This window comes from Brienomyrus brachyistius, chromosome 10, assembly GCF_023856365.1.
Source record: "Brienomyrus brachyistius isolate T26 chromosome 10, BBRACH_0.4, whole genome shotgun sequence".
Lineage (NCBI taxonomy): Eukaryota > Metazoa > Chordata > Actinopteri > Osteoglossiformes > Mormyridae > Brienomyrus > Brienomyrus brachyistius.
This window is the reverse complement of record NC_064542.1, coordinates 14,855,813-14,870,100: the sequence shown is the minus strand read 5'-3', so window position 1 is coordinate 14,870,100 and position 14,288 is coordinate 14,855,813. Positions and strand designations below refer to the sequence as shown.

The following is a 14,288-nucleotide window of genomic DNA, read 5'->3' as shown; positions in this document are numbered from 1 at the left end:
CGTGTTGGCGTTTTTATTTAAGGGACGGAGTGCTGCAGTATGACATTTTTTTTAAGAATGTGGCCCACTTCTGCTCTTCGAAGTGCACTTTCTCGAGTCTATATTTGTCTGAAATGTGATTCAAGAGAGAAGAAAAGATGTCTAACAGTGCAGATGACATGTGGACGTGTGGAACTATTTTTAAATGGTTATAAAATGTGAACAAAATGGTAAAAAATAAAGTGTTATGGGAAAAATATATAATTTACTGGAATATATGCAACGCACATCCGGTTCCTAAGATGGGAAGAACAGCATGACCTAGTGTCATCTAATGAAATGCTTGACGTTCCAGTTATTTGCAGTCTTGTCCTCTTCCGTTTGTGATCTAGATCTTGAAGAACTGGGTAAACAAGACTATGTCATTATAATGGCATCATAAGCGTGGGACAACAGGCGGGGAATCAACAGGTGTTTCTCTGCTCTGGAACCATCATGAAGATGTCTAGGACTGCCAGTCTAAGAGAAAAACAAGGAAATGATTTAGACGTGAGGTATTTTAGAAGAACAATTATGAATCGGTCACCCAGCCAAATTATAAGCCCCCAAAAGAAGTACAAACATCACCTCACCTACTGCTCCAAGTCAGCCTTTCTGTTGGCTTGGCGAGTCTCCCTCTTTCTTGAGCTGGTGTTTTCACCTTGGGAAAAAAATAGACATAAGCTCATATAGATTTGCTTCCCTGAATGGCAGGGAATTCTGTCTGATAGCACCTACACTCTGGAATACTCTCCCTCACAGTCTGGGAGACGTACAGCCTGGTAATACTTTCAAGCATCAATTGAAAACTCATATGCTATAACGTGTCTACCAGTACATAACATTCCCATTGTCATTGTTTTGCTGTTGCTCGTGTAGCTGTATGTGTATTGCTTTTATTGTATTATTGTTTGCATTGTAAAGCGTCCTTGAATGTGAGAAAGGTACTATATAAATAAATCATTCATTATTATTATTATTGTTATTAAAGACATCTGATTTCTCAGTTTTTGCATCCATGACACATCAGGACATCCCATCATTGAAGTAACAAAGTCTGGTGCCTCCTTAAAAAAATAAAAAATTGCACCTACATAGTTTATTTTTATTTATAATGATTTCATTCCTCACTATTCCTTTCCGGGATATTCTGTTTGTACTCTACTCTCGTTTGTGCACTTCGTATTTTTTTGGACTAAATGTTCGTTTGTCTGCACTTTACGCACTTTGCCACTGTCTGCGCAAGATTTTCCTCCTTTGATCAATAAAGTTTTACCTTATTATCTCATTCACATTCGCAATAAATATGTATTGAAAGGTTGGTGGTCTTACTGTGAGCCCATAGGCCTGGTTCGCGCTCTGGGTCGTGGGGGCTGTCGGGCTGTGGCTTGTCAGTCTTCTTGTAGCAATAATCTTGGTCTGGGGGCCCAAATGTCTGGAGAACATTTTCCTTCTGTTTTATTAAATTTTTTTTGTTCTCATGTTCAAGTATTTTATCCACACTTCTTACAATTTATCCAGCACAGGGCTGTGGGGTCAAGTGCTTCTTGTCAGACAGTTATTTTTATTTCAGTTTTCGGAAAACAACAAAAAATTCTAGATATATCTCTGAATTCATGGTATTAATGTTCATTTCTGAGACTTGTATTTTCTTCGGCTGATCTTATGTTAATTTGCAAGTCCATAGTAGTGAACTTTGTCTGACTCACAATACATTGAATCCCAAAAACCCATTGATGTTCTTAATCAAATTGTTGCTCAGGCACATGAGTCAAAGCAGACATGGATTTTATCATCAACATCAGAATAGTGAGCTGAAGTACTGAGAGCAAAGTGAGACTGTAGTTGCTGAAGATTATTGCAGAAGCCGCCTTACTTGCCCCTATTATCCTGTTAGACGCGTCGCTTAGCATAAGCCAACTTCAATGACAGTGAGGACAAAGGCAGCTTAGCTAATGTTTGACTGAGTAAAAGAACTCTTTTGTAGTACTGAGTAATATATGATTACGAGAACAAAACAACACCGTCCTGCATGGACAACGGGTTACTGAAATGGATAGATAGGTTATTGAGTGTTATATGGCAAAGGTGCCATATATTAGTATCAGCCCTTGCTGTGATTAGCGGTAAGAGACCGATGTCTTTGGCGCTAAAGCTGCATTCCAACTAACTACTGCGCAGCACAAACTGACCTTCAGTAACCCATCTGCAATTTAACAACGTGAGGTATGTTTCCGCTAACAAAACCAGCAAAGGACCAGATTTGCACTGAGGCTGCGAGCCCATCTAGCAGGAGCATTACATGCATTTCAAAACGGAATTTAACTTAATGTAAATTAAAATGATATTAAAGACATGCATTTTTGGTTTCACCCAGCATCCTGGAAGCTAACATTATTCATGCAGTGTGAAAAATCTCTTTAATTCATGCTTTAACCCTAGCTTGGTGAGAAACTGGTCAACTAATGGCCAGTAATTACAGCAGGCAGCAAAACGCCAATCGCTGCCTATTAGCAAAGTTAATTTCAGTGCAGAGAAGAGGTTTCTGAGACACCCTACTAAGCTCTAACTGAGGTAAAGTGGTCTTAGATTCCTACAGCAGATGATCAGGCTATTAAAGTCCGGCCATTAAAAGGAACATGCTTTCTGCAGCAGCGGTGGCTTTATAATAGAACATAGCGTGGATTCTGACCTTGTCTGGCCACATAAAGCTGATGAAGAGGATAGCAGGCAGACCCACGGTGAAGACGTAGAGAGCCCAGAGCCAAGGATGCTGCTCTGTCGCCATCAGAAGCTGCATCAGCAGGCCAGGCTACAGTGGGGATCACAGGACGCTTACATTAGCTTATTTAGCAGATGCTTTGTCCAAAGTGACGTACAAGTAAGGGAAGCTTGGAGTCACAGAGCAGGGGCAGCCAGCATCCCTGGAGCAGTTGGGGTTAAGGACCTTACTCAAGGGTCCAAAGGTGATATTATTACTATAACAGCTGCGAAAGGATAAATTGATATAGATTATAATAGATTCAAGGCTGAAAGGCTTCATGGTCTGCACAAATGTTAAGCGGCAAGAGCAAGCCATGGTTATTGTGGGCATAAAGCCCTTCTCCCAACCTGTTTCTGCCCCCAGGTGTTTGTCGTCCACCGTTGGGCCACCGTGATGTCGGAGCACAGCAGTATGTTGTCAAAGAGCACATCCCCTGTCGTCGACCACAGCTCCAGCCCCACTGCGGCTACCGGACTCATCTGGAATGGCTGTGAGTCCTCGAAGTACTCCGGATTGGTGACCATCCTCGGGCTCCACTGCCCCTGTGGGACAAATCAGCAGTATAGGGCATGATATTCAGTGTTAAAGTCCCATAGAAGGCCAGCCTTAGGAGAACACTGTCAGGGCAATAAACAGAAAGTGAACAAATGGCCATCGACTGGACAAACTTGGTACCTGGTAATTAGGATTCTTAATAAGTGGAGGGCTCCACTTTCCTTTATAGGCTGGGTTTGAGATTGATGGTGGTTCCCACTGGCCACATCCAACCGCGTCAGAGCAGACTGCATTGGGAACCAGAGGAGGCTCCCATTTACCATCCATCTCCTCATCCCTGTGGAGCAAAGGGATTCTGTTTGGTTCCTGTTGCTCTTTTTGCTGAGATGACTCTGGAGTGCTTAACAGAAGCATGTAACACCAAAATCCCCAGTGGTTAAAGAAACTGGGACTTCTGTATCAAATATTGCAAGTACTAGTCCAGTGGTAGGTAACCCAGATCCCGGAGTGCCGGCATCCAGCAGGTTTTCCATCCTACCTGGTCTCTGATGAACCACGCCTGATCTCAGGCAGGCAGTAACTCATCAGGTGGGATAGAAAACCTGCTGGAAACTGGCACTCCAGGATCAGGGTTACCTACCTCTGCTTTAGTCCCAGGAAGGATGAATAGGTTACTACTGATACAGCTGTGTAAAGGGCCAAAAGTCCCCTACCTACGGAAAATAGATAACGGAGGTCTGCCTGCTGACAGAAGTGACAATGACAGCCGGACTCACCAGTCATCTGGACGTTGGGCTTCTGGATCTGAGATGAAGGGCTGCTTGTCCTCCAACCAGCCATGTGGTCTCTGGACTGCAGGGTCAGGGATGAGCTCAGGGGCCTCCTCATCCCTAGGAAGATGGCAAATATGTCTGAACAGAACCTCGGTGTGAAGGACTCCATCAGGCGTTCACAACATCCACTGAAGACCACTGATGATGGAGAAATATTACACAACGTGGAAAACATTGTTCTATGAGATTGTCATCGGCTCAGTGACTTCACAGCATTTAGCTCTGTTGCTGTGATGTCATAATGATCTCTAATGGGTCCTGATATGGTGCAGGAATGAAACGCTCAAAGGTTGCCACAGTTGGTCATACAGTTTATAGTTTTCCCAAAACAAATCTTCACAGTAAACCCTCATAAATCTCAATTGCATAAAAACATCAATTGTTTCCACATTATGTTTCTGTATACGACTAGGGTTACAAAGGACCTGTATTGATCTTATTGGCCTAGATTGATTCAATCACTTTGGTTTGCCTTTGAATTCCGGCTTGACAGACAGCTTACCAGTCCATCGGTTTTGTTGCCATGGGGTCAGGGATACGTGGTCTATCGTCCCAGTCTGCAGGCTTGGTGTCATGCGGATCGGTGATCTCTTGAGGTGGATTCACAGGTGGGTCTACATCCTCCAAAAGGCTGCCCTTACTTACCAAGTACTCGTCAATCAGAATTTCATACCTGTTATCAGGATATAATCCTACATGCAGACAGAGCAGAGGTGTATTATTGTAGAATCCCATTGCAGTTTCTAAAGGAATTCCAATAGAAATAAACATGCCTTAGCCTATGAAACTCACTCAATGTGTACAGATGAGGTTGACGGTCAGTGAAATATCTGCTCAGGTCCGCTGCTGGTTGCCGGATGTGTTTCTCCTGGTATTTTCCAGTTAGCGGGTTCCGGTGGCGAAAGATGAAATATATCTTCTGGTTACCACCACACTTATCTGGACCAAACATGATGGTGTATGGGGTGGTGTTGCAAAATTGGCTCTGGAGGAATACAGAACAGCTATCCCTGAAGAAAGCACAGCAGCATATTTTAACGATGCACTGAAGATGAAAGCCAAATTAAACATGATCCCTAAAAGCAAAATTTCATATAGTTCTTTCCGTAAAATGACTGTATATTTCTGTCTTTTCGACCTCAAAACGGCCGTCGTTTACTGAACGCTATGAAGCACCGTAGGGGGAATTAAAGCCGCACCTACCAGGCGGAGATGATCCGTGTGGGTAAGCAGTTTAATGTAGGCCCCACCACAGTCAACTCCGTTCTGGAACAGGACTTCGTATCTGTACATTAACACGCTGCAATTAAGCCAAGTCCAGCCAAAGGCCTTTACATAAGCCAGAGTGGCTTATTTTTTGCCACAATGCTTTTATGGATTAATTTTGCAGGAGATGTAGTCACAGAAACTCACTGTAAGATGAGAGGCTTATCTGTGAAGTGGAAGATGGTGCGTAAATATGCTGCAATGGCATGGTGTCGACCTGGCGACTTCAGCACCAGACCCCTGTTTCCAGACGTGACGCGGTTCTTGGCCTCCTCCACAGCCCACCGCCCTGTTTCCGCAAGCAATCAGCAATTTATCGGATTTAATGCTGTATACTGTATGCCATTTCCACACCCATGTATATCTTTTATATCTGGCTGTATATTTGCATGTGTGTATATTTTACATATACAACTACATCTATTTATCCATCTTCGATTTAATATATTTTTTTATCTATGGTTTATACATGTTTTACATGCTTAAATACTGTACCATTGTTTTGTACCATTTTTGCATTGTCTTGAGGGGTGACCAAACTTTTATTGTATACTGCACATATGACAATAAATTGCTTGAATCCTGAATTTATGTTCTCTCAAAATAATGCTATATTTGCTGAAATCTGTGAGATCACCGCTGGCAGCTTAATCCAGACTAGAAGCTGGGAATAGAGAATCACAGTACACTACAATCCAGAGTGAATATGAGTACTGCCCAGTACCTACCATTGTACTTAAGGATGTCTTCCTTTTCAGCTTTCTGTGCTTTGGACAACACCCATTTCCTAGAATAGTGACGTCATCTGACAATATCATATTAGGCTTCTTATTGGCAGACATCGGTTTCAGACAAGCTATGCAATTCCTGGATTATCTTACATCTTTTTTTGCACATAATTCTGGGCAACGCAAGACATTGACATCTAAAAGAAATTATATATATCAACTCTGCAGGTATTGACTTGATTAGATGAACTATATTTATCGAAGAAGGAAATTCTAGCACTTGTTTGCAGTTCAAGAGTGGCTGCTTTTCATTTGAGTTACTAAATACATTTCATGCAGGATTTTGGAGTTGAATACCTATCCAACGGACCAGAATCAAATGTCTCGGCAAAATGAGCTTCCTCTGGAATCGCAGGAGATCTGTACGTATTCTGGAAAATACATAGGTAGAGCACCACTGCTAAGACTGTATATGCATCTGGAATGGTGAAATAATGATGACATCGCAGCATGAAAGAACAAGAGAAGAGCTCCAAGTTCCAGACCTGCCTTCCTTCAGCTGCCAAGGTCAAGTAAAGACAAGCGCAGAGGGGGATTGCAGATTGCAGTTTCATAATCACTGCAGGGGAACATCGACAGTCACCGACAGATAATAGAGCATTTCTGATTTTGGTTCTGATTAGATGGCAAAAGTCTGAAAACAACTAAATAAATTAACACACTAAGAAAACCCACAAGTGATGATTTAAATACAGTACATCTCTGTTGCATATTCAGTGCATCATTTTTTCCCCACAGAGGGGCGCTGTTCACAGCACATCAAAAATTAATACCTATAATTAATCGTCTTTGTCCAATAAAAATACCAAGAACTATTAGAATCCCAGGCTATTATTTGTAATAAAATGAGCTGCATGTTAGAGGAATCATGAAATAAATTAGTTTGCCATTCAATTGATTCGTATATCACCAAAAGATATGCACTGTACCCGAGATGTCAGCCAAGTCGATCTTTAGCGTTACACTGAGGAAGAGCTCTTGAAATCCTGTGTAATTCTACTTGGACTTTGGCCTTTAGCGAAGTGTAGGAAAGATGCTGGATCAGCCATTTCGGCTCATAGGCTTAATTATTACCGGCTTTTACACAGAAACTAACACATACTTAAGCCACAACAAAAGGTTGTAAGTTGTATTCATGTTTTAATTAAAATCTCACAATTATCAACTGATACATCTTTACGTTATTATTTTTCTCTTTGTATGTTAATCTACTTTAAATATGTTTGCTGGCTATTTAAAAGAGGAGAAATGTGTCATACCCTAAAAATTATACTTTGCAATTAAACCACAACTCCCAAGTGAAAAGTAAAACCCTTTATTGTAACAAAAACCTCAATCCAACCTCCCCAAACATTTTTTTTAGCCAACTATAACCCTCCCCCAAACTCAGTCAAGTGCACGCCGATTTCTATACATTTTAAGTCACTCAAAGTTGATATGAAAGCTCTTTTCCTGTTCCTTTCGCCGGCTCTCACACAGCTTGGACACTTCTTCGACACGCCTCTGTAGAAGAACTGTAGAGATGAAGATATTAGACACTAGACCAGAAGCATCAGGGGAGAAATCAAATCCAGGTGAAGACAGGAAATGTCACTCACTAAGCATTAACATGACCCACTGACTTAAATAAAATGAATGTGAAATTGCTCTCTGCTGGCGACAGGCCAGCAAGGTAGGGGAGAAACACCTACCTGAGTTTTGATCAACCCACTGAAGGGAATCCATGTGAGCATTCAGGATTTTGCAGATCTGTTGAAGCTAAGGGAGAGATACTTCGTTACAGTGGGTTTGGTTTCATTTTTATTTCTCCCAACACACAGCAGAAGCAGGTGGTGATAACACTTCTGGTCTATTCTTCTGTACATCATCTCTCCACTAGCCTTATCTTCTCTGTCTACACTCACGTCCATCACTTTCCGGCCTCCCCCCCCCCAGAACAGTCGGTAGGGACCACCATACCGGGTCACTGGTGTCCGCAGGGCCGCTGGACGTATTGAGGTGCTCAATGATCTCCTTCAGATCCTGGGCCATCCTTTTGAGCTGGGCATCCACATTCTCTGCCAGCTTGTACCTGAGTGCAGGAAGAGAAGACTCCAGCTCTGGAGACCAGAGACACACTGCCTGCTTCTATACAAGACCCCAAACATCTACAAGAAAACCCCTATACATGGCATAGGCGATACCCATTTAATAAAAACCACAGGTCACAGAGCATGCGGGAGACTGAAGAGTCTTCAAAAAAAAAAAAAAAAGTTTAATCTACACCCAAGTGTTACTACAGCTGGCCGTTCATTAACAAGACCTACGTCCTCTCCCGTTCCTCGTCTGCATTCTGCATGTAGATGGTGCCGCTCTGCTCCTTGACCGACTCTTCTAGAGGACATAGCAGGTCTTCCAGCTCCTTCTGCTGTGAAAGGATGAAGTCCAGCTCCTGGTCCAGCCTGTGCACCAGCCATAATACAACCTCATCAAGATCCTTCGTCACTCACGGCCTCCAAACTTCTTTGATGTGACAAATGAAAATCACCACTCTGGGTTCAACAACTGCACAGATTAGATCAGCATGAACAATCTTCTACGCTAACAGGATCATTCCAGTGTTTTCGTGCAGCATGGGCAGTCAGCCACGCAGTCAGACTCGTGACTGCACCCACTACCTTGATGCATCTCATTGGACGTCAGACTCTACCTTCTCTGGTCCAGTTTCACCTTCTCCATTTCCGTGTGCAGGGTTGTAATCTAGGGCAATAGCAGTATAACAGGATTTCTACAGGTTAACAAGTTAAATTTAAGACTAAGACCATTATAAATGCAATTTAAGATACATTTCACATCCAAACTGGTAAAAAAAAAAAAAAAAAACTATGAAGGATATGGAGGAAAATCTGATTCCCAGAAATACTTGCAAATTAATTTATTCATTCAGCATGAACATTCAGCTATTTTTCCTTTTTCATTTGATGAGAGAAGATGCCAAGTTAGCCTTTAACTCACATAATGGCATACTAGGCAGGGTTATGCTCCAATGAATTCTGACCAAGCTATATAATTTGTATTTCACATCAATGAAACCGAAAATGCGCTTGGTCTTTTCGGGTGCCAGAAAAAGAACATGGTGTGCGAGTTAGACAGTGCCCCCACACCCTCAGGAAGCCAAGGCAGGCGGAGTGGACCTCTTTACCTTCTCTCCGTTCTCGATGAGCATGCGGTCCCAGGCATTGACCTGTGTGGCCTGCTGCAGAAAGTGTCTCTCCTGGTCTTCCAACTCCAAGCTCCACTTGTTAATGAGGGCCTCCAACTGGGTGTAAGACATCACTGGCGGGGCACTGGAGGGAGGCCAGGCAACAGGCCAAATCTGAGACAGAGTAGGAACCAAAAAAGACCCACACCCAAAGACAAGCATGCTGGGCTGGACTCACCTGACAGAGGCGGTGGTGGAGGTGGCGGTAAGGACAGTGCTAACAGGCGCCATGGTGCCTACAGGCTTCAGGCCCAGGGAGAATGACGTGGCACCACTGGTGGATGCAGTTGCTAGGATACACAAAAATGCTCATTTATGGTCACCGCAGTAAAGTTCAAAGTAAAACTCAGGCAAATGTCGGTTTGCTGGATACCTGTGGTGGCCGCACTGGTAGTCACTGCCCCCAGGGTCGGCTTGAGTATCAAACCCAGGCTGCCACTGGACACTGATGTAGTGGCAGTGCTGCCCACTGTAGTCACCGATCCCACTGTCAGTGAGAGAAGGATCACTGGTCTTCTGAACCATCCCTAACATTAACAGTCCGAGCTGAAGCTCATGGGAGTTTTACTTCTACAAAATGTAGAGGGCAGAACAAAAAACAATTGGTTCAGAAAAATAACCAGATAGTAGAGGAGGTGGCCCCATGTAACTAGAGGAGGCAGCACCAAGACATCTGATTGGTTGGTCATACCTCCTCTAGTTCTCTGAATCCACCTCCTCTACAATATGATTGGCTCTCTCAACCAATCATTTTTCATTCTGCCCTCAGAACTTTTTTGTGCAAGTAAAACTCCCATAAGCAATTTAATGCGACTGCCTTCCAAGCTAAAATGCAACACTGTCCAAGAGCATCTCTTAAGTATATTATCTTCAGAAAACACAACTGCAGTCTAGTATACAGAAACCCTTATTAAACCCTAGCCAGTAAAGACTTATGTTTGGTATTTTTAGGGCAGGACAACATCATAGCTAAAGATACAACAAAGAGCATTATGTCTGTGACTCTACATGGAAATATTTTAATGTTGTCGATGTCATTTTTGGATAGGAAACGCACAGGTGAATCCCGCTGGAGCCGTAGGCGCTGCAGAGGCAATGGGTGCTGAGAAGAGGGAGGGGGCTGCAGCCTGGGTAACAGGAGCAGCGGTGGAGGCTGGAGCTGGGGTGGCTGGGAACAACAGAGGAAGGCGGCGGATGAACAGACCTGTGCATCACAACCTGAATAATCTCTGGCTCAAATTCTAGGTCCAAAACAGCTACTTGTTTTTCAGCTGGTAGGTCGCAGAACCATTTTCATTGGGTTGTGGAGTGTGAGGTTTAAAAAAAAAAAAAAAAATTAAAAACTGAAAAAATTTTATTTTGGTCTTTTGTTTTTATACAGTGCATGAAGGCATTGTGCTGTTATTATGGCACTAATGTTCTATCCACTTATCGCACTGATTTATGAAACTTGGTTCAAAATTTCACAAAAAAATGGGCACCGACTTAATGACCAAGGAAACATGTAGGTACTGAGCCTAAACCAGTTGAGAACCTCGGGCAAATGCATTGTTCCAACCAGATGCGCCTTCGACGTGCTTTTTCCCAGAATACCTGAAGGTTTGATTCCAAAAGCAAAGCCAGAACCCTGGATTGCGGCTGCTGCAGCTGTGGAAGCCGGGACAGTCGAACCAAGAGTAAGACCTGGACACAGAGAAAATAGGCCTGGCGTTCAAGTCCAACACACAAAGGCAGAGGCCAAAAGCAAAAACAGCTTATCTGCAATTTCGGTTATACCTCACAAAACACCTTAGTTTCAAATTAAATGACATCTTCACTATAGTACAATTTATACTAAATATAGTATTCAATCAGCTTAAGTCATTCTTGGATCTAGAGATCACAGGCAAGGAAAATCTATCGACTAACTCCTGCAAGCATTTCAATAAAAACACTGTAACAATGATTATGATACAGTGTCGTAAATAAAATTCACTCATTGGTGGATTTAGTTAAATTAATTTAGTTCAATATTATTGGGATGTGTGCGCATATTCGTATGGAAATATGAAGCAATATCTCACCGGGCGTAGGACCCCCTAGGGAAAATGTGGGCTGGGTTGTGGGGGCAGATGTACCAGCCCCAAAAGAGAAACCAGCCCCAGCCGTAGCTGTGCTCGAAGCAGTGGTGACCTGAACTTTGGTCACACCAAAACTGAATCCTCCCGATGGCTGGGTGGTGGAAGTGCCTCCGAGGGAGAAACCGCCTGTGGGCGGCTGGGACGTCAACGCTGCTGCAGGAGCAGCTGTGGTTTGGGCGGAGAGACCCCCCCCAAACGTGAACCCTGAGCCCGAGGAGGAAGCTACCAAGGAGCCCAGCGTCAGTCCTGTTGTGGCAGGCTGGGATGCGGTTAGACCCAGACCTGGCTTGGGAGTGGAAGTGCTGAGTGTTGGAAATATATGAAGAAAAACAAAAGGCTCATTGCATAACCCGACACAGTCCAATGACAATTCAGCAATTTAACTAAAAATGAAAGTAAAATGAAACACAAACAAGGTATATTTTATATAAATATATGTGTAAAATTGGTAAACTCTTGAAATAATATCTGATCATCATAAAAAGATAAGAACAATTAGCATATTAGAACATAGGTATTGCTTTGCACTGGTTACCATGACCATTATATATTCCTTAGATTATTTTTTTATAGCAGTGAACCTTAATACAGTAACCAAATTCTCAGCTGAGCAACCTGAATCAATCCAGTTTTACATGACAGAGCCCAAAAGCAAGTGGTACTTTCAATACCATCCTCACCCAAAAGAGAAGCCTCCCCCAGTACTGCTACTCTGTGCTGGGGTGCCAAAGCTGAAACTTGACTGTGTAGCTCCCTGAGAAGGCAGGGAGAAGAAGCTGGTGGTCTGGGCGGTCGTCGCTGGGGCCTGAGCCGGGGTTTGCATTGCAGAACCAAACGAAAAGCCCCCTCCAGCTGCAGGGGCTGGTGTGCTGTTGGTCAGCCCAAAACCAGTGGTGGGGGCAGCCCCAGCTGCAGTCTTTGGCGTACCAAAGGAGAATCCTGTGGTGGGCTGGCCAAAATTAAACCCACTCATTTTGGCTCCTGGGAAGAAAACAAAACATGAATGACATCACAAAAAAAAAATGTATAAAAACAAAATTCAAAACAATTCAACATATAAATCACACACGCACACAAAAGCTCAATTTAATGCTAATATCAGTATGTAAAAACTGTCTATATCTTTATTGTATTTGTATTTAACGGAGACTGTAAAAGATAAAACCACTTTATTCCTTCACTGTCTAAACAAGATAGATAAAACTATACATTACTTTGTTCTGCACGTTTCTACCAGTCATTTCAATGTACGGAACCCCGTTTGCAAGAAACATAAAGGAAAATGCAATGATACAGTTAGAGTTATATTTTCTCCCAGATTTCAATTATGTATGAACTTTATGCCTACTAATTAGCTATTTAATACAAGAGCGCTAACACACTGGCTAGTACCAAGTAGCCAATACACAACTGTAATCAAGTTAGCCAAATACGTTTAAACGAGGTAAAACTATAACTCAGGACTGTAATTTCTACAACTACGCTACACGAAGGATTTCAAATTAGTAACCGGCTTAGTTATAACTTAAAAAATTATTCAATAGAAAAAAGTCAGGTGCGTTATTCGGTATTCGCTAAAATTAGCTGCGCTGACATTTTCCGTCTAAAAAAATAGCGACAAAAATATTTGACAACATTTTAAACACAAGATGTCTTAATGTACGGTACACACTTTTCAACACATCGTAAATGAATTATTACATTACCTTCTTAATGTAGTTTAATGAAATAACCTGCCACCGCCAACCCACGTCGTCATATACAAAACTAGCGGCAAGGAGATCCGTCACTCTTACGCGACTCACAAGCTTAGGACTCAGAAGGCAACTACGGCAATGCCTGCTCTATTTCAGTCAAATGTATTATATTATATTCATGATTCGGTGATGAAAAAGCGGCAAGACATTAGTTACAGTATTAATAGGTTAAAAAAATCAAAATGAAAGAAAAGTAGAAAGCCGCTCTTAACGACTCATCAGGCAGCTTTCTTCCAGCTCAAATTCCATTTACATGCACCTTGGATTATGTGGCACATAGGAACTTTTTTTTATTGAAACAAATATTTAACTCATTCTCAACGATACAAATTCAACAAGATATAACATTGCGTTGAACTGCATAATAATATTAAAAAAGAAAGAAAAAACAAATACCTATTAAGGATCCATTGCAACAATCAGATATTTCTCCAAGGACGCAATTTCAGGGCTTTTCTGTGTTTCATAAACTTAACTGATTCAACATATAGATTAAAATCGTTCGTCCAATATTCTGTGTGGGGGATAACACAAATACACTGACATTTATGTGTTAAGTACTTACATATCACAAGAAGAGCATTGACTACAAAATCTACCTTATTCTCCTCGAGACACATTGGGAGGGGGGGTGGCTTGGAAGAATGTTTCTTTAAAGTTCTGCATTTTTTTGGAAACTGGAAGATTGAATGTGCTCTTTAAACGGTATTTTGACTTGCATTGCACATATTCGGATGTGCTTAAAGCCATAATTTTTGTTTTTTGTTTTAGCTATTTATATTTAATTTCCCGTTATATCTATATTGTATCTCAATGATTTATTTGATAAATTAAACCATGTGGATGAGACAGACAAAAAAAAGCAGGCATGTGACCCACCAGCTATATATCATATTGCCGCCCTACATCCTCTTTACTGCATAATGAGTAACTTCGGCGTGCGTCCAGTACCGCTGGATCTAGGCGTGCTGAGGGTGCTTTAGCACCCCTGCTGGTAGTTAGTGGT

General features: G+C 42.3%; 2 protein-coding genes across 5 annotated transcripts; both read right to left on the bottom strand.

Moving 5' to 3' along the window:
- Window positions 1-11: 11 nt before the first annotated feature.
- si:ch211-274f20.2 (calnexin) lies at window positions 12-7,291 on the bottom strand. 4 transcript variants are annotated; one of them, XM_049027342.1, is made up of 15 exons: window positions 7,094-7,291; window positions 6,650-6,723; window positions 6,462-6,535; window positions 6,105-6,163; window positions 5,524-5,665; window positions 5,314-5,395; window positions 4,903-5,095; window positions 4,613-4,802; window positions 4,054-4,167; window positions 3,458-3,614; window positions 3,130-3,324; window positions 2,711-2,830; window positions 1,351-1,453; window positions 612-679; window positions 12-498 (listed from the first exon to the last, which is right to left on the bottom strand). In XM_049027342.1, exons 2-14 carry the CDS (start codon window positions 6,716-6,718, stop codon window positions 612-614), a joined length of 1,566 nt encoding a protein of 521 aa, XP_048883299.1. In that variant the 5' UTR covers window positions 6,719-6,723; window positions 7,094-7,291; the 3' UTR covers window positions 12-498. The 4 variants fall into 4 exon arrangements, with proteins under 4 accessions (XP_048883299.1, XP_048883300.1, XP_048883301.1 ...); XM_049027343.1 differs by lacking the exon at window positions 7,094-7,291 and having other exon boundaries at window positions 4,903-5,120; window positions 6,475-6,535; window positions 6,650-6,724; XM_049027344.1 differs by lacking the exon at window positions 7,094-7,291 and having other exon boundaries at window positions 4,903-5,120; window positions 6,105-6,181; window positions 6,475-6,535; window positions 6,650-6,720.
- Window positions 7,292-7,463: 172 nt separating this feature from the next.
- Window positions 7,464-13,372, bottom strand: nup62l (nucleoporin 62 like). The gene is made up of 13 exons (XM_049027341.1): window positions 13,232-13,372; window positions 12,206-12,506; window positions 11,469-11,827; window positions 10,999-11,088; window positions 10,463-10,573; window positions 9,779-9,892; window positions 9,584-9,695; window positions 9,346-9,490; window positions 8,854-8,903; window positions 8,471-8,605; window positions 8,124-8,235; window positions 7,856-7,922; window positions 7,464-7,678 (listed from the first exon to the last, which is right to left on the bottom strand). Exons 2-13 carry the CDS (start codon window positions 12,496-12,498, stop codon window positions 7,587-7,589), a joined length of 1,680 nt encoding a protein of 559 aa, XP_048883298.1. The 5' UTR covers window positions 12,499-12,506; window positions 13,232-13,372; the 3' UTR covers window positions 7,464-7,586.
- Window positions 13,373-14,288: the final 916 nt, after the last annotated feature.

Excerpts from the sequence above, each read along its gene's own strand:
- nup62l (XM_049027341.1), bottom strand. The coding sequence starts at position 12,498 with ATGAGTGGGTTTAATTTTGGCCAGCCCACCACAGGATTCTCCTTTGGT. Across the intron at positions 8,606-8,853 it reads GTGAAACTGGACCAGAGAAG|GCTGGACCAGGAGCTGGACT; the intron begins GTAGAGTCTGAC and ends GCTGGTGCACAG. Across the intron at positions 8,236-8,470 it reads GACGAGGAACGGGAGAGGAC|GTACAAGCTGGCAGAGAATG; the intron begins GTAGGTCTTGTT and ends TCCTGCACTCAG.
- si:ch211-274f20.2 (XM_049027342.1), bottom strand. The coding sequence starts at position 6,718 with ATGAAACTGCAATCTGCAATCCCCCTCTGCGCTTGTCTTTACTTGACC. Across the intron at positions 4,803-4,902 it reads ACCTCATCTGTACACATTGA|GATTATATCCTGATAACAGG; the intron begins GTGAGTTTCATA and ends GTCTGCATGTAG. Across the intron at positions 3,615-4,053 it reads GCCCAACGTCCAGATGACTG|GGATGAGGAGATGGATGGTA; the intron begins GTGAGTCCGGCT and ends TTTGCTCCACAG.